The sequence below is a fragment of the Myxocyprinus asiaticus genome, chromosome 3 (genome assembly GCF_019703515.2).
Source record: "Myxocyprinus asiaticus isolate MX2 ecotype Aquarium Trade chromosome 3, UBuf_Myxa_2, whole genome shotgun sequence".
In the NCBI taxonomy this organism is placed as follows: domain Eukaryota; kingdom Metazoa; phylum Chordata; class Actinopteri; order Cypriniformes; family Catostomidae; genus Myxocyprinus; species Myxocyprinus asiaticus.
Genome location: NC_059346.1, coordinates 24194922 through 24213838, shown reverse-complemented (window position 1 = coordinate 24213838; position 18917 = coordinate 24194922). Strand labels below are relative to the sequence as shown.

At 41.0% G+C, this 18917-nt stretch overlaps 1 protein-coding gene across 1 annotated transcript in view; it reads right to left on the bottom strand.

The window, feature by feature from the left end:
• Nucleotides 1-2217: 2217 nt before the first annotated feature.
• Nucleotides 2218-18917, bottom strand: part of LOC127424859 (A disintegrin and metalloproteinase with thrombospondin motifs 15-like) — a 30216-nt gene continuing 13516 nt past the window's right edge. The window contains exons 3-8 of the mRNA XM_051670361.1: nucleotides 18504-18671; nucleotides 15370-15656; nucleotides 8164-8341; nucleotides 7664-7839; nucleotides 5295-5470; nucleotides 2218-4737 (exon numbers count right to left, since the gene is read on the bottom strand). Of these exons, the coding sequence (XP_051526321.1) occupies nucleotides 3918-4737; nucleotides 5295-5470; nucleotides 7664-7839; nucleotides 8164-8341; nucleotides 15370-15656; nucleotides 18504-18671 (1805 nt within the window). The 3' untranslated portion in view covers nucleotides 2218-3917. The remainder of the gene's footprint in view (nucleotides 4738-5294; nucleotides 5471-7663; nucleotides 7840-8163; nucleotides 8342-15369; nucleotides 15657-18503; nucleotides 18672-18917) is intronic.

Here is an 18917-nt window from a genome sequence, read left to right as displayed (position 1 = left end):
TATAGCTGTTTGTGCATGCTGCAAAGTTACAAAGCACAAAGTCAACGCAAAAGGGAGTTATTCTCTCCCACAGACAACACTGCTAAAGAACTACAAGGATTGTAGTCCAGCCATTTCTTCCTTAAAGTATCTACGTCACTATGTAACACATCTGCATAATGCCCGCCTAACGCCCTCAAACAAACATAGTTATAGCAGAGGCCAGGATGAGTTGGGTTAGTGTTGTCGCCATGTTGAGAAGACGCTGTTTTCTTCACTGCTAAAGCAAAACATCTTTGTCTGGACTTCCAAAGGCAGATTAATTGATTAATCAGTGGTTAAAATATATTTTAATTATTTAGCAGTACAACCACAAACAATGCCGGATTTTCAAGATGGTTACTCCTGAAAGATGGTGCAGTTCCCACTTTGTTGGGACAATCTGGCGCTTCAGGATCACAACCTGTATGTATGCTTGATTATTTGTGGATTTATCTGCTACAGAGAATTCAAATGCAGAGTTTTGTGTTGTAGCTACAGTGTACACACAGTGCACAGTTGTAGGCCTCTGCTAACCTGCTAGCTAATGTTATTATGTTGAAATAGTCTTGCTAATCAGCTGCGGGCCCACTTATACCTACAATTGTGTAGAATTATGCAGATTGTTTGTTGTTCTTACTATCATGAATAGTGATCAATGGATGGATTTATTTTTACAAATGGTAATTTTACGTCTGCAGTCCACGGTAGTGCTCGGCTAACTTGCTATGTAATGTTATTGTTTTGGTAAGGTTTTACTATTCAGCTGTGGGCCGGCTTTTACCTTAAACTGTGTAACAAAATGGTCGATCTAAAGAGTCTTATATAATTATATAATTACAAGCTGTAATGTTACGGCTGCTATCCACGGTAGTCCACGGCTAACCTAATAACTCTCTAATACACCCGGTAATGTCCAAACGGGAGTAAGCCTCTGTTCTCCGTTCATAGCTCGGGTGAATAAAGTTCGGCTACACCCATTCCAGCAAAAGATTACTAACTTAGATGCACTACATGTCTTTTACTTGAAGCTTTGTTAGGTTCACAATAATCAACAGTGTACTTGTAAGAAAGCTACAAAATGAAAACTTACCACTGTGAAACGTCCTGCTCAAGTCGTGCTTGCGAAGTGGTTCGGGTCGATCAGCTTGTTCTTCCAAACTTTCATTACCGGACTCAGGCTAGAGCTGGTATGTTATAAACTGATGCCACTGTTACCATAGTTACAATAGTTTTTACAGCTGTTAAGAAAGCCTGAAACTCGGTTATGTTAAGAGGCGTTACATTTCTGACACACGATCTATGCGGTTGACCAATCACAACAGACTAGGTCAGCTGACCAATTAGAGCAGACTGGGCTTTTTGGAAAGGGGGGCTTTAAAGAGACAGGAAGTAATCAGAGCGTTTCGGCCAGAGGATAAAAAATAGGTTTAGCAAAAATTTACAGTATGAGGAAAAAAGAATGTGTTTTTTTGAACATTAAAGCATGTAAACCTATTCTAGTAGACCCCCAAAATAAAATCATGAACTTGTAAAATAGCATAATATGGGCTCTTTAAATTTCTCAATCAAAAGACTTTAGAGAGCTGCATGGATGTTGTTGGTTTTGTAGTATAGCAAGATTCTAAAAAAATTTGAAAAACGAATAAACCAGTAAACCATTGTTTGCAAATATTAACCTCCACAAATACTGTGATCTCATCCTTGGATGTTGATCTTGACTTTGGTTAATAACTAATTTGTCCGCAGTTAATTTTCCCAAGACACTATCCACCAGTCTCTGTGCTTTTGAAGAAAAGAGAGAATCAAAGGTTACATAGTTGCAGCCAGTTCAATGCAGTACAAGGGCTTTTTCTGAGTTAGTTTATCATATAGTCTGTGGAATGTTTCTGTTAACCCAGATGGAGCATATCAGTGTTTGAGTTGGCCTCCACTGCAAGCATTCATTAAAGACCATTTCAAACATCAGTTGCTCACACAAATGGAGATTTTTACAATGATGTTTGCTGAATTAAGTATCCATCAGTTAAGGCAGTGGTTCCCAACCCTGTTCCAGGAGGCCCCCCAACACTGCGCATTTTGTATATCTCCCTTATCTGATACACCCAGTTCAGGTCGTGGAGTCCCTACTAACCAGCTGATGAGTTGAATCAGGTGTGTTTGATTAGGGAGATATCCAAAATGTGTAGTGTTGGGGGGCTTCCAGGAACAGAGTTGGGAACCACTTAGTTAAGGGAATAGTTTACCTAAAAATGAACATATGTCATAATTTGACTAATTCTTTACGCTCCAAACAGGCATGAATTTCTTTCTTCTGTGGAAGACAAAAGGTGAATTTTTAGTCTTTACAGGTTTTATTTGCCATAACGACAGTGAATAGTGACTCTGGTCTCTCAAGCTAAAAAAAAAAATTGAATAAAAAAAAATTGACTAATGCACTATATTTGTGCTATGAACAGAACAAAATTTGTCATTATTCACTTTCAAATCAAATCATATTAGTAAAGCATTTAGAAAGCAAATATGGCAGCTATGTAAAAAAAAATCAAACCTCAATGAAACATCAAACCTCATTGGTGTTAATTGAGTTTTGTGACCAAACATCATGATGTCATGTCAGATGTTTGGTTATGAGATTTGATTTGAAAGTAACTTAAATTTCATTCTGTTCTAGAGGGTCGACTGATATGGGTTTTTTAATGGCCAATGCCAATGCAGATATCCAGAGAGCAGGGTGGTTGAGAGGTCGATATAATGCCATTATATCACACAATTTAATATAATAGTAAATGACATAAATTGTGTAAAAAATAAATTAACTTTTATTTAGAATTACATTTACTCAAACTTTGTAAAAATAAAAAAATAAAGATTTTGTGTGTTTTAGATGGTATATAGCAGTTTTTCCTGGTTTCTTTTTATATATGCGTGTCTGTTTAAATGAGATTGTATTGCACACCGGTCTATTATTGTGGTAACAAAAAAACAAACTGTGATTGGTCATTTACATGTCTCAAGCAGCTCCTTCATTTGCAAGCAGGCGATTCGTGGTACCATCGTATCTTAAGAAACGAATCGGTCAAACGGGAAAATTTGTTGACGAATGCCGATAATGTAAAAATACCAAATATCAGCTGATTTACTGGCCTTAGCGATATAACGGTCAATACTTTGTTCATGCCAGAAGGTGGTTGAATCGCTTCAGAAGACTTGTTATATATTGCATGATTCATTTCAATTATATTAATGGTGATATTATGGTGTTTTTTTATTTATTTATTTGTTGTCTTTTTTCAAACCAGAGTCACGATTCACTGTCATTATGGTAAATAAAACCTGTGAAGACATTTCTTTTAATTCACCTTTTTGTTCCACAAAAGAAAAAGTCCTACATGTTGGACTGACATATGTGTGAGTAAATAATGACAGAATTTTTGTTTGTGGGTGAACTGTTCTTTTAAAAGCAATGGACTTGGTCAGCCCAGGCTTAATAGTTGTGAACAGCAAAAGATGGCAACCTCACATTGTGCATTTTTATGTTGTTTTGTCCTTAGCAATGTTACACTTTCTAGAAATGCCATACATGATATGAATTTGGTCTCATCTGGATGATTTATGGATGATATATTATTGAACAATTTGGTTTTAACTAGAGGTAGAATTCTTTTGCGTTTGTGTTCAAGCCTGTTTATCACATGACCTCAGTCGTCTGTCTCATCATTTTCTGATGGATGTTCATTTAATCTTTCCAATTTTCAGGCAGAGGAGACAACAAAAAAACTGTAAACAGAACATAGTCTTTTTTGTTTGTTCTTTTCTCTGTTTTCTCTGACTATCTAATTTGACAAAATGGATGGTCCATGTAAGGAAATAATGATGGGAGGAAAGGGAGGTAAGCATTATTTACAAGGAGTTAGTGAACAGAAGTCCAGCTCCTGTGGCTTCTTCTTGCCTACACAATGCTCCCTGGAAAGCAGCTTTCCCGTATTCGTAGCACAGCGAAGCAGGCGCCGTTTGAATCCCTTCCCACATGTTTTGGAGCAGGGTGACCAGTCGCCCACTTCCCACATGGGGCAAGGGTCTCCACATACCTGAATAGCACTGGGCTTATGGGCAGGGTCACATTCCACCCCAGGCCCACCATCTCCAACAAGACACTGCACCATCCTCCTCTGGAGTCCATTACCGCAGGTAACTGAGCACACGTCCCATCCTGCTGCCACCCACTTCCCTGGTTTTGGTAGGCTATCTTTGACATAAGATGGTGGGATGTTATCCTTGAGAAGACCTGCCTTTTTTCCACCTTTATTGATTCCTCCCTTCTCCCTCAGAACACTATTTGCAGCATGTGCCCTTTCCTCCTTCATTTGCACCTTAATATCTTTGCTCTCCCGTGGTAAGTAGAAGGAATAGCGGATACGTGGAGGTGTCATTTGGCCAACAGACAACACTTCAATTATCAAAGCCTCACCAAGAGGCTTCACAGCCTGCAAAGTCTCAGAGGAACCGACAGTTCCACTGTAGCGAAGCAAGCTGCCTTTCACCAGAATATCCTTCTCCATGGCAGACACCACATAGTTTCCATTTAGCAGGTACTTGCCCTGGCTGTTCTTGACAGCAAGATAGTTGTCATCACTCAAAATGCCCTTGTAGCCACGCTGCCTGATGTCGATGTTAGAGGCTCCAACGGGAAGCATGACCACAAAATTGTAACCATGTCTGAGGAGAGTGAGAAAGTCCAGAAAAAGGAAAAGTTTTGTTTGAATGTTTTCAGATATAATTTCTTCCTTAGTATGTCAATGGACTAATATGTACTAAAAACCATTTGATCATAATCAGAAGCAGCCCAGTAATAATGCTGTTGGTGGTGCATTAGGCACCTAATGGACGTGCTCATTTACACTTTTAATCCTAGTTGCTTGGAGAGAGGTAACTTTCAGTCCATGATGCCTTGATGATCAGCAAAGTGCATATAAGGTGCAAAAAAAGCATGATAATCAATGCGTATTGTATACTGTACAGTGTATGTTATTATTTGTATATTGTTGTGTGTAATTATGTGTATATTAGACTTTAAATTGTGTTGTATTAATTTGATGTTATTGTAAATTGGTATATGTCTCATCACTGTCACAACTGCTATATTGATCGGAACTGCACCCAAGAATTTCACACACCATTGCACTTGTGTATATGGCTGTGTGACAATAAATGTGATTTGATTTGATTTGATTTGATTTGAATGCTAAAATTCTTTATGACCCCTGTTCACTCACATGGGCTTGGTGAAAAGGCCTGAGACCTTCTTGCAATTCTTGTTATCTCCTCCACAGGCACCACACCTGTCAAACTTTTTGTTGGAGCCCAGTTTTCCATCACAACCTGCCTTGATGCATTTGCCTTGGACACATACTGATGAGGAGTCAGGAGAACATGGTGTTCCATCAACAACCTTTAAAAAGCAGAGAAAAGCCTATTAAATGCCAGCAATCTTGAGGGTCTCTGTTCTTATAGCATTTTATGGTGATAAAGACCATTCTTTATCAATAATTATTGTACAAAGTCTTTGTAAAAAAGTGATTGTTGTATTGTAATGATTTGTATTCCCTTTGTTATTTGTAATCTATTACAAATTTGGACATTACTTCAGGGAAGATATGGAGGATATGAATATGCTACATATACATCTACAGAAGATTATTCCCTTATAAGTTTCTCTGTTCAGCTCAGTTTCAGAGCAGGGGGTCCAACTGAAAGTGAAACAGAAGAGTCTAGTATGTTTACTGTTAAGCTGATTCTGTCTCTTCTCTATCTGTTGACGGTTTGTTTTGGGTCAAATACACTCTTAAATGAGCACCAGGGCTTACTGAATTACTACACTGTCTAGTCTAGCCTCTTTTGCCTTTTACAAAAGAATGCATGTTTTGAGCAGACTAAAGTCTTTCAGTCTATTCAGCAGTTCAATTTCTGAATAGTTGCTTTCATGTCAAAGCCTGGTTAAAACTATGTCAGTCTTATAAATATATACTCACTGAGCACTTTATTAGGAACACCTGTATACATACTTATTCATGTGATTATCTAATCAGCCAATCGTGTGGCAATCCGTTACTGTTCAACTCAGAATGGGGAAAAAATTTGATCTCAGTGATTTTGACCATGGCATGATTGTTGGTGCCAGACGAGCTGGTTTGAGTATTTCTGTAACTGCTGATCTCATGGGATCACACACAACGCACAACCTTCTCTAGAGTTTACTCTGAATTGTGCCAAAAAACATCCAGTGTGTGGCAGTTCTGCGCACGGAAACGCCTTGTTGATAAGAGAGGTCAATGGAGAATGGCCAGACTGGTTCAAGCTGACAGAAAGGCTACAGCAACTCAGATAACCACTCTGTACAACTGTAGTGAACAGAATAGCATCAAACACATCAAACCTTGAGGCAGATGGGCTACAACAGCAGAAGACCACGCTGGGCACTTTATTAGGACCATAGTGTTCCTAATAAAGTGCTATGTGAGGGTATCTCTGCTGTTCAGAAGTGACAGTGTTGGACATGACCTAACTTGTGTCTGTAGAGCTTCCTTCCATACGACAACATCTCCCAAGGATGAACCCTTTCCCCTTCCTTATTTTTCCTATAAATTTGATCATTCCTTCCTAACCGTTCTACTCTTTACACAGTGACATCTGAAATAAGTGTAAAGCTGGCATGGAACAGCAGTTAAGCTTTCTTTCCTTGTAACATGCCTATCGTAATATACGTTTTTAATTTCTTGTTTCTTTTTCCTCCAATAAATTCTTAGATAAACCTCAAATAACTCATAACTTTTTGGGATATTGCATGCCTGGGCTTTCATGTATTAAGCTGTTGCAAATGTATTTTATGGTTTAAGGTGTGTTAGGTTCTCTATATCATGGTCTGCTGAACTCACTGACAGGTTACATGTGCGTAGGAGACCCTATAAAGTAATGTGTTCTCCGCATACCAATAAAGTATTCAAGCTTTATAATCTCCAGGGAGTGATGCTCTCATTCATGACACACAAACATGTATTATACTTACCAGTGTAAAATAGATAGTATATAGTCACATAGTATATCATAGTATATAATAAGTAGATATAGTCAAAGCTGAAGGGGTTGCAGGCTAACAATGTCCTTCTGCTGTCACTACATTTACAATATTCCACATTATTGCTTAAGGGATAGTTTATGCAAAATGTAAAATTATGTCATCATATACTTACCCTCATGTTGTTTCAAACATATGACTTTTTTTGTCCTCTGTGAAAAGCAAAAGATGTGAGGAAGTAGTTTAGACCAAGTCACCATTCACTTTCATTGCATCTTTTTCCCATACAATGAAAGTGAATGGTAACAAATGGTAACTAAGGCTGTCATTCTGCCTAACATCTTCTTTTGCATTCCACAGAAGAAAGAGAAGGCTTTGGAACAACATCAGAGTGAGAAAATGATGACAGAATTCTAATTCTTGGGTGAACTATCCCATTAAATATATTTCAGATACTATAGTTCTACGACACAGGCTTTTTGATGCTTTTTACTTAGACTTTTTGTAACACAGATTATAAAACAAGTTGTACACAAGTGGTACACAGTGAGTAACATTTTTATTGCTCACCTTTGGGGCAAGAACGTAGAAGTAGCCGGTTCCATTTGCCCTGCAAATCAGCTTGCACATATCTTTGGCAGAAACACCAGAATATTTGGGTACCCACACCACAGAGGGGGTAAGTCGGTTAGTGTTCAGACTAAACCCATTGTAAGCTTCACACTGTTCCTCACGATAGCTCTTTTCTACAGGAAAAAGTAAGGCAGATAGAAACAGAAACAAATGTATAAGGAGCTGTATAAATCCACTTGTATCTTTTCCCTCACTTACAGTGCTTCTCTGACCAAAATTTGAATTTTAACCTCACAGAAATAAGCTTGTAAGATTCTAAGCCCCAAATCATTCAAATCCCCAAATAACTAAAATCCCCATTTTTAGGTCTTTTACAGTATATCCAATGTTCATACACCACAAGTAATGCAGAAATGCATAAAACAATAATTCAAAATCATAAATTATCTTTGCATGAATGTATAATATTTAAAATATTATTTAAAGCGTTTTAAAACCTGTGTCGAGGCATGGGGTGAGGTTGCAGGAACGGTATTTGACCCTCACTCCTTGGCAGTATTTGCCTGCGTTAACTGGCACAGGGTTGTCACACTCTCTTTTAGACAGCTGCACTCCACCTCCACAAGTTCTGGAGCATATTCCAAATGGTCCCCATTTACCCCATCTGCCATCCACCTAAGAGAGAGAAACAGGAAGAGGGGCTTGTCACAACTCAGCTGACCTTTTAACATTTTGCCCATGACAATGGACACAGTGTTTTACTTCTAAACTCAAAATGACTCGACCGCTGAGATTAACATGTCCACAGCTCATGTGCAGGATTGCTAAGCAACAAGGCAAATAAACCAAAGGAGCAGGCACATTTTACAGGTTGACATCGATAAATCTTTGTGGTCACATGATATCTATCACATTGCAGTGAGAATTCCTTTAAAAGGGTCGATGTGTTAATTCAACAAACTGAATGTTAAATCCCCTTCCTGAAACAGACCAGAATGTTTGTGCATTTATATCAGAAGATCAGAATCAGCTTTATTGCCAAGTATGCTTACACATACAAGGAATTTGTCTTGGTGACAGGAGCTTCCAGTGTACAACAATACAAAAACAATACAAAAACAGCAGCAAGACATAGATAATAATAAAAAATAAAAAAATAAAACTAATTATACACATACGTACAGTCACACACATACATACATACACACATACACATGGGAAGTGCCAATCTAATACAACCTGTTATGTACAGTGCAAATGTTTTTTTTGTTTTCTTTTTTCAGAGGAATGAAATGGCAGAAGAGGTTGGATATGTTGGATAAATATAAGAAAGGCTAAACTTTGTATTGCATATAGTTATTGCTCAATGGGGCAATTTAACTGTTAATGAGATGGATAGCCTGAGGGAAAAAACTGTTCCTGTGCCTGACGGTTCTGGTGCTCAGAGCTCTGAAGCATCGGCCAGAAGGCAACAGTTCAAAAAGGTAGTGGGCAGGGTGAGTGGGGTACAGAGTGATTTTTCCAAAGAGTATAGAGAAGAGTATAGTTCTTGAAGGGGGGGCAGGGGGCAACCAATAATCCTCTCAGCAGTCCGAACTGTCCTTTGTAGTCTTCTGATGTCTGATTTCGTAGCTGAACCAAACCAGACAGTTATTGAAGTGCAGAGGACAGACTCAATGACTGCTGAGTAAAACTGTATCAGCAGCGCCTGTGGCAGGTTGAATATCCTCAACTGGCGAAGGAAGTACAACCTCTGCTGGGCCTTTTTCACAATGGAGTCAATGTGGGTCTCCCACTTCAGGTCCTGTGAGATGGTAGTGCCCAGGAACCTGAATTAATTCACTGCTGCCACAGTGCTGTTTAGAATGGTGAGGGGGGTCAGTGTTGGGGTGTTTCTCCTAAAGTCCACAATGATCTCCACCATTTTGAGCGTTTTCAGCTCAAGGTTGTTTTGACTGCACCAGACAGCCAGCTGTTCAACCTCCCTTCTGTATGCAGACTCATCGTCATCTCGGATGAGGCCGATGACAGTGGTGTCATCTGCAAACTTCAGGAGCTTGACAGAGGGGTCCTTGGCGATGCAGTCATTGGTGTAGAGGGAGAAGAGTAGTGGGGAGAGCACACATCCCTGGGGGGCACCAGTGCTGATTGTACAGGTGCTAGAAGTGAATTTCCCCTGTCTCACAAGCTGCTGCCTGTCCGTCAGAAAGCTGGTAATCCACTGACAGATAGACATGGGAACAGAGAGTTAGTGTAATTTATTCTGAAGTATAGCTGGGATGATGGTGTTGAAAGAACAGCAAAACGCCAGTACAGGAGCAAGATTGGACAGTTTAACACCACCAACTCTAGAAGCATGTGGCAGGGAATTAACATCATCACGGACTTTAAAGGGAATAAAAACTCCACCATGAACACCGCTGCCTCTCTCCCGGATGAGCTAAATACTTTTTATGCTCGTTTTGAGGGAAATAACACCGCCCTCGTGGAGAGAGCTCTCACGGCCGAAGCTACAGAGGTTAGTTCACTCTCCGTCTCTGTAGCGGATGTAACCCAATCCTTCCAACGGGTGAATATTCGCAAAGCCGGGGGCCCAGACGGCATTCTGGGCCGCGTCATCAGAGCGTGTGCGAACCAGATGGCTGGTGTTTTTACGGACATTTTCAACCTTTCCCTCTCTTTGTCTGTAGTCCCCACATGCTTTAAAACGTCCACCATTGTGCCTGTTCCAAAGCAATCAAAAATAACTTGCTTAAATGACTGGCGTCCTGTTGCTCTGACCCCCATCATCAGCAAATGCTTTGAGAGACTAATCAGAGATTACATCTGCTCTGTGCTGCCTCTCTCTCTTGACCCGTTGCAGTTTGCTTACCACAACAACCACTCCACTGATGATGCCATTGCATCTACAATACACACTGCTCTCTCCCACCTGGAAAAAAAGAACACTTATGTGAGAATGCTGTTTGTAGACTACAGCTCAGCATTCAACACCATAGTGCCCTCCAAGCTAGATGAGAAACTCAGGGCTCTGGGCTTAAACAGCTCGCTGTGCAGCTGGATCCTGGACTTCCTGTCAAGCAGACGCCAGGTGGTTAGAATAGGCAGCAACATCTCCTCATCACTAACCCTCAACACTGGAGCCCCGCAGGGCTGTGTTCTCAGCTCACTACTGTATTCCTTGCACACACATGACTGTGTGGCAACACATTGCTCCAATGCCATCATTAAGTTTGCTGATGACACGACGGTGGTAGGTCTGATCACTGACAATGATGAAACAGCCTACAGAGAGGAGGTGCACACTCTGACACACTGGTGTCAGGAGCACAACCTCTCCCTCAACGTCAGTAAGACAAAGGAGCTTGTGGTGGACTTCAGAAGAAAAGACAGAGAACACAGTCCCATCACCATCAATGGAGCACCAGTGGAGAGAGTCAGCAGCTTCAAGTTCCTGGGTGTCCACATCACTGAGGAACTCACATGGTCCATCCACACTGAAGTCGTTGTGAAGAAGGCTCATCAGCGCCTCTTCTTCCTGAGACGGCTGAGGAAGTTTGGAATGAACCGCCACATCCTCACACGGTTCTACACCAGCACTGTAGAGAGCATCCTGACTGGCTGCATCTCCGCCTGGTACGGCAATAGCACCGCCCACAACCGCAAAGCACTGCAAAGGGTGGTGCAAACTGCCAGACACATCATCGGAGGTGAGCTCCCTCCAGGAAATATATACAAGGCGGTGTGTGAAAAAAGCTCGGAGGATCATCAGAGACTCCAGCCACCCGAGCCATGGGCTGTTCTCACTGCTACCATCAGGCAGGCGGTATCGCAGCATCAGGACCCGCACCAGCCGACTCCATGACAGCTTCTTCCCCCAAGCAATCAGACTTCTGAACTCTTGAGCTCCCACGATCAAAATACATCAGCACTACACTTTATTACCCTTACTCTTATATCTCACACCGGACTGTCATAAATTATATTATTATTATATTATATTCTCTCTTAACAATTGACTATCAACCGACAGCCTGAATGTCAATATAGTACAATACTGTACATTCTATATATACTACAATATATACTTTTTTATATATTTTTAATTTTTATTTTTATTGAATAATGTGTATCTATATAGTGCGTATTGTATACTGTACAGTGCATGTTATTATCCTTATATTGTTGAGTGTAATTATGTGTATATCAGATGTTTAAATTGTGTTGTGTTAATTTGATGTTATTGTAAATTGGTACTGTCTCATCACTGTCACGACTGCTATGCTGATCGGAACTGCACCCAAGAATTTCACACACCATTGCACTTGTGTATATATAAGTGATTTGATTTGATTTGACTTGAAGCTGCTGACTCTCTCCACTGGTGCTCCATTGATGGTGATGGGGCTGTGTTCTCTTTCTCTTCTCCTGAAGTCCACCACAAGCTCCTTTGTCTTTCTGACATTGAGGGAGAGGTTGTGCTCCTGACACCAGCATGTCAGAGTGTGCACCTCCTCTCTGTAGGCTGTTTCATCATTGTCAGTGATCAGACCTACCACTGTCGTGTCATCAGCAAACTTGATGGCATTGGCGCTATGTGTTGCCACACAGTCATGTTTGTACAGGGAATACAGGAGTGGGCTAAGAACACAGCCCTGTGGGGCTCCAGTGTTGAGGGTCAGTGATGAGGAGATGTTACTGCCCATTCTAACCACCTGGCGTCTGCTTGACAGGAAGTCCAGGATCCAACTGCACAACAAGCTGTTTAAGCCCAGAGCCCAGAGTTTTTCATCAAGCTTGGAGGGCACTATGGTGTTGAATGCTGAGCTGTAGTTTACAAACAGCATTCTCACATAAGTGTTCCTTTTTTCCAGGTGGGAGAGAGCAGTGTGTATTGTAGATGCAATGGCATCATCAGTGGAGCGGTTGTTGCAGTAAGCAAACTGCAATGGGTCCAGTGATGAAGGCAGCACAGAGCAGATGTAATCTCTGATTAGTCTCTCAAAGCATTTGCTGATGATGGGGATCAGAGCAACAGGATGCCAGTCATTTAAGCAAGTGATTTTGGATTGCTTTGGTACAGGCACAATGGTGGACGTTTTAAAGCATGTGGGGACTACAGACAAAGAGAGGGAAAGGTTGAAAATGTCCGTAAAAACACCAGCCAGTTGGTTCGTGCACGCTCTGATGACGCGGCCCGGAATGCCGGCTTTACGGATATTCACCCGTCACAGGATATGATACAATCCTATGTTGACTGCATCATCCACCGACCTGTTTGCTCGATAAGCAAATTGAAGGGGATCTAGAAAGGTCCACCAACACCAATCTCTCAAATTTTTTCATGACCACAGATGTCAGGGCGACAGGTCTATAGTCATTATGTCCTGTGATTTTTGGTTTCTTTGGGACAGGAATAATGATTGAGCATTTGAAGATGCACGGGACTTCACACTGCTCCAGTGATCTATTGAAGATCTGTGTGTAGATGGGAGCAAGCTGATTAGCACAGGATCGAAGACACGCTGGTGAGACGCCATCTGGGCCTGAAGCCTTCCTTGTCTTTTGTTTCCGAAAGACGCTGCTCACATCATCTTCACAGATCTTAAGTGCAGGTTGAGTAGCAGGAGGGGGGAGGAGGGGGGTTGCAGGAGGTGTTGGTGTTTGTGTGAAGTGAAGGTCAGAGTGGGTGTGGGGTGTGAGATTGGGCCTTTCAAATCTGCAGTAGAACACATCCAGGTCGTCAGCCAGTTGTTGGTTCCCTACAGGGTTGGGGGTAGGAGTCCTGTAATTTGTGAGTTGTTTCATGCCACTCCACACTGATGTAGGGTCGTTAGCTGAAAACTTGTTTTTCAGCTTCTCAGAGTATCTTCTTTTAGCCACTTTGATTTCCCTGTTCAGTGTGTTCCTGGCCTGATTGTACACGACTTTATCCCCACCCCTGTAAGCATCCTCTTTGGCCTGACGAAGCTGCCTGAGCTCTGCTGTAAACCACTGTTTGTCATGTTGAACTTTAAATAAGTCCTAGTAGGAATGCACATATCCTCACAGAAACTGATATATGATGTTACAGTATCTGTGAGCTCATCCAGATCTGTGGCTGCAGCCTCAAAAACACTCCAATCCATGCAACTGAAGCAGGCTTGTAGTTCCTGCTCTGCTTCATTGGTCCATCTCTTTACAGTCCTTACTACTGGCTTGGTTGATTTTAATTTCTGCCTGTAGTTTGGAAGAAGATGAACCAGACAGTGATCAGAGAGTCCCAAAGCTGCTCTAGGGACAGAGCAATATGTATCCTTTATTGTTGTGTAACAATGATCCAGTATGTTCTTGTCTCTGGTGGGGCATGTGATGTGCTGTTTGTATTTGGGCAGTTCACGTGTGAGATTTGCTTTGTTAAAATCCCCAAGAATAATAATAACTGAGTCCAGGTAATGTTGTTCCTTGTCTGTGATTTGATCAGCCAGCTGTTGCAGCGCTGTGTTCAAACACCTGTTTGGTGCAATATACACACTCACCAGAATAAACGAGGAAAACTCCCGCGGCGAGTAGAAAGGCTTACAGTTAATAAAAAGCACTTCCAAATTAGGACAGCACATCCTCTTTAACGTTGTTACATCTGTACACCAACTTTCATTGATATAAAAGCATGTTCCACCGCCTCTCGTTTTCCCCGTTAACTCCGCGATGCGATCCGCTCTGAACAGCTGGAAGCCCGGCAGATGTAACGCGCTGTCCGGAATGGCTTCACTCAGCCAGGTTTCTGTGAAGCACAAGGCAGCAGAGGTTGAAAAGTCCTTGTTTGTGCGGGTGAGGAGATGTAGTTCGTCCGTTTTGTTAGGAAGAGAGCGGAGATTCGCTAAGTGAATACTCGGCAGCGCTGTTCAAAATCCGTGCCGACAGAGTTTGACCAGCGCACCGGCACGTCTCCCTCACCTGCGTCTCTTGAACAGCAGAGCTGCGCCTCCAAATAAAACGTCTAGCAAAACGTCTGAATATTCGAAAACCGGGAAAAGATTGTCTGGTACATGCTGTCGAATGTTCAGCAGTTTGTCTATGTTAAAACTGACTGGAAAAAGATTACTAAACACAGGACAAACAAACATAAACAACAAAAGAACTGAGGAGCTCCACATCGAGGCAGCCATCCACGGCACCATCATGATGACAAATAAAAAATAAAAATATTCAGTTTTTATATATACAGTATGTGCTTTTATGCCAAATTTCAGATCACATTTTTTCCCAATACATTATTTTTTTATTTTGTATTTTTTATCTTGCACGTATCCTCTCTTTTATTAGAGTAATGGTTGATTGACAGGTGAGTAGGCGGTCCTTTGATGTTGTCTGACTGGGGCGCAATAGAATGCATTAAAACTTGTGGTCACATGTTTTCAGCTACCTCTGAATGTGGTTTTGTAATCAGATCACAAAACGTTTATACACCGTTTACACCTGTATTTAGTGCTGTCCACTTGTGATCGTATCATCCAAGATATTAATACCAGGTTTAAACCAGGAGTCTGTATGAGACAAGGTATGTAAAGAGATATTTGACAGAGTCAGTGGCTACTCTTAAATACAGTTACGTATCCTGTTGACAGGATCAGTCAAGGCAAACAATTTTGATTATTTCTTTCATTCTTTCCACAGCATTAACCTACAACGTCAATCTGTGTGTGTCTGTTGTGTTAAGTTACCTTAGTTTTGGTGATCCCCTGTTTCTCTACACAGATGCCCCGCATGCAGAGTTGTCCATCACCACAGCTGGTTCCATCTGCCCACGGAAAGTGTCTTGTCTGGCACACTAGTTGCCCACGAGTCTTCCCTGTGCACCATAACCGCTGACATGGTGCCTGCATGAACGGGCATGGCTTTGAACCAGCACCGAAGGCAAGCTCACACTGCCGCTCTAAACCATATGATGCACCAGGGAGCACTTCTGGCAGAGTTAAAGGTTTCTGGGGTTGGTCCAAGAGACAATCACCTGCATAGATGCCAGATAAGAACAGAACATTACAAACAATTATTAATTACTAATTACTAACAATTACTAACAATTATACACACAAATTTTATTTGGAGTACTGACTTGTTGTGGATTGCAAACATTTGTTTGCACACACTCTTTTTCACTTTGTTATACAGTGATTCATTACTGCACTTATTTAAAACTTTTCAGCCCTCAAAATGAAATTAATGTTTGACTTAATGATTGACATGTGGCCATTATATATTTGTCCTAGATTTTCGTATTTATCAGTATACGTATATGCTAAATATATGTACGTTTTTAAATATACAGTATATCTTTATTCACAAAGTGAAAATACTAGCTCTGTGAGGGCTAATGAATACCACTGTTACCCTTCACATAAAAACTCCAATCCCTTTCCCATCAAACAGTTATGTCAGTTACTTCACTGTTTCTGTGATTTAGATCACAGAATTGTTTCAAGCAGTTAGGCTGACCTTGTGATGCTTATTTCTTTTAAGAGAGCACCAACTTTCAGATGCTGAACCTAAACTCACCCATCACTTTATAGGCATCACTCATATCACTGAAAGGGCTCTGAGTAGTGCTTATTCGCGTATCTATCTATCTATCTATCTATCTATCTATCTATCTATCTATCTATCATTTAATGATTATTTTAAGGGATTTGCAATGTAAACAAAGTATTTACTTATGTAATTTGGTACTATACACATATAATTATAGGTATAAAACGCAACACTCAGTTGTATACAGTATGTCCCTGGGTGGCCGGACGTCCTGTTTTTCCTGGGACAGTCCCATATTTAAGCAATTTTTCTAGTGTCCCGACTTATTCTGAAAAAATTGTGTTTTGTCCCTTATTTGCCCTCTCCTAAAATTGCTCTATCGCCTATGATGCTTTCTCAGTCACGTGAGTATTCTAATCAAAGGTAGCTAAGGATACGGCTTGTAAAACCAATAAAATCACACCATGTTATTTGAAGTACATGATTGGATTAAACTATCCAATCACAATCCCCTATCAATAGACGTCCAGTTAGTGAACTGACTGAAGAGTCAGTTTGAAAGAGCACACAGATGAAATTGCGGCTGGAAAAATGTCAAGGAAGCGTGCATGTACAGTTAATGAGGATCTTCAAAAAGAGTTTTAATTTCCGAAAAAGGAGTCACAGACAGAGCCTAGTAAAGTGAGGTGTGATATTTGTAGAGCACGCCCATGGAGGCCACACCGACATTGCGCTGCATGTTCATACGAAAAAGCATGTGGATGCTGCTAAAAGTAAGCATGCCACACCAAGTGTTAGCGATTTTTTGTGAAAGAAAGTTCGGAATCTGACAAGGTGCACGCAAGTGAAGGACTTTTTGCTTATCATTCGGTTGCATGGCCATAGCTTTGCACATTCATGACCTGTGAAAAGTCTTGCAGGCCAGGTTGGAGGAATCATTCTTACCCTCTGACATTAAAAGGCAGTTGGATGCCCTGTTTGAAGCTGGTGACATGTGAGCAGATAATTCCAGTGAGAAACTTTTATTAAGCATCGGTGGATTACCTCCAAAATTAGAGCCACTCATTGGAGAACACAGAAAAACTTTAGTGGGCCCTACTGAGAGACATCCCAGAGTAGAAAGACATTCAGAGCAGCCTCGAACAGTTCTACTCCAGAATCCCCGCTCACAGTTTGATTGATGAAACTACGCTCTTTGATGAGTGGGCTTGCATGAAAAACATTGTCACTCATCGCATCACTGAGTGGAACATGAACAGGATGGCCATGTCTGAGAGATGGACAGATGTTTTTTGTGAGCTGGAGAGCAAGACCATCAACTTCAGAGTCTTAGCCAATGTCGTGGAGTTTGTTTTATGCCTGCCTGGGACATTTGCATCTGTGGAGCGTGTGTTCTCATTAATGAATGCAGCATGGACACCGGATAAATTTTGACTCAGTGTAACAGTCATGAAGGCAATGCTTTTCGTACATCTTAATTTTGGACTGGACTGCTCTGCATTTTACGATAAACTCTTGAAAGATAAGCGCACACTGAGAAAAACTGCTGCCAGCGAAAAGTACAAGGTGACAACAGTTACAGATATGGATGCACCCTCTACTTCACATTGATCTGCGCCTAGGTATGGATACGTCAATTTCATTTTTGCTGGGAGGGGGCTGTCCCGTTTTCCACAAGCAGGAATCTGGTCACCCTATCCCTGCTCTGTCTCTCTACCCACCAAGGGGTATTTTAGCCTGAAAAAATTTAAAGACTCCTGGACTACAGACCTCATATTAAACACAATGAACTTCAGAGGTGTTCTCCTTTCAATACATTCAAGATTACATGTCATAATATTTCAAAACACAAGTCTCACCTTTAAGATCACCAGAGTCCTCTTACTGACTGTCACCACTGATTCTTATCAATATGGGATACTTGATCCTGATTGGTCAATCACTGTATTCTGTGGTCAAATATTTTTGTATAATACCCACTAAACTGTTTAATTTACCACTGTCTATTATACATTATCACTGTATATTATCATAGTATGAGGCAGGAAGTGAATATTTCCTGCCGCTTTCAGAACACCTCTGATTAATGCCTAAAGCATTCTTAAATGTTAAATGAGCAGTAAATTAAGCAAATGTTAATAGAAAATTGTGTTAGGGAATATTAGCTGAACACTGAATTGAAAATCATTTTAAAAGAATTAAAAGCTACTCTAAAAAACTTTTTTGCTCCCACATGCTACATCTGACCTATACTTTCATGCAGAAACAATATTCTTCCTGGCAGGTTAGGTCTAGACCTAAAGGAAATGTACAAAATTCTTTGACTTACCATGTCCACTGTCCAGGTAATCAGTGATAATAGCAGCACTGCACTGGGACCAGGGACTGGTGCGATTGATACGGATCAAAGTGGGAGACATCATGTGATTGTCCTGCAGCTTACCAAACACCTCCTCACATGCCTTAACATTATCATGTGGCATATTGAAGACGTGTCCTGTAGAGAGGAAACAGTTTAGAGGAGAAAAAGTGAGAAATTATGATAACACAAGAAGAGAGGAAGAAGGAAAGATGTAAAAGAGAAAAGATAAAATGTGATGCGTGTCAGCACTCCATGCAGATGTAAATTAACCATCTCCAGAAATTCTATCCAAATGTAAATTTCGTTTTTTATCCTGTCAGCAGTCAGGCCACAACTATGCTAAGTCACTTCTACAATACCTCAAATAGCTCCCCACATTTC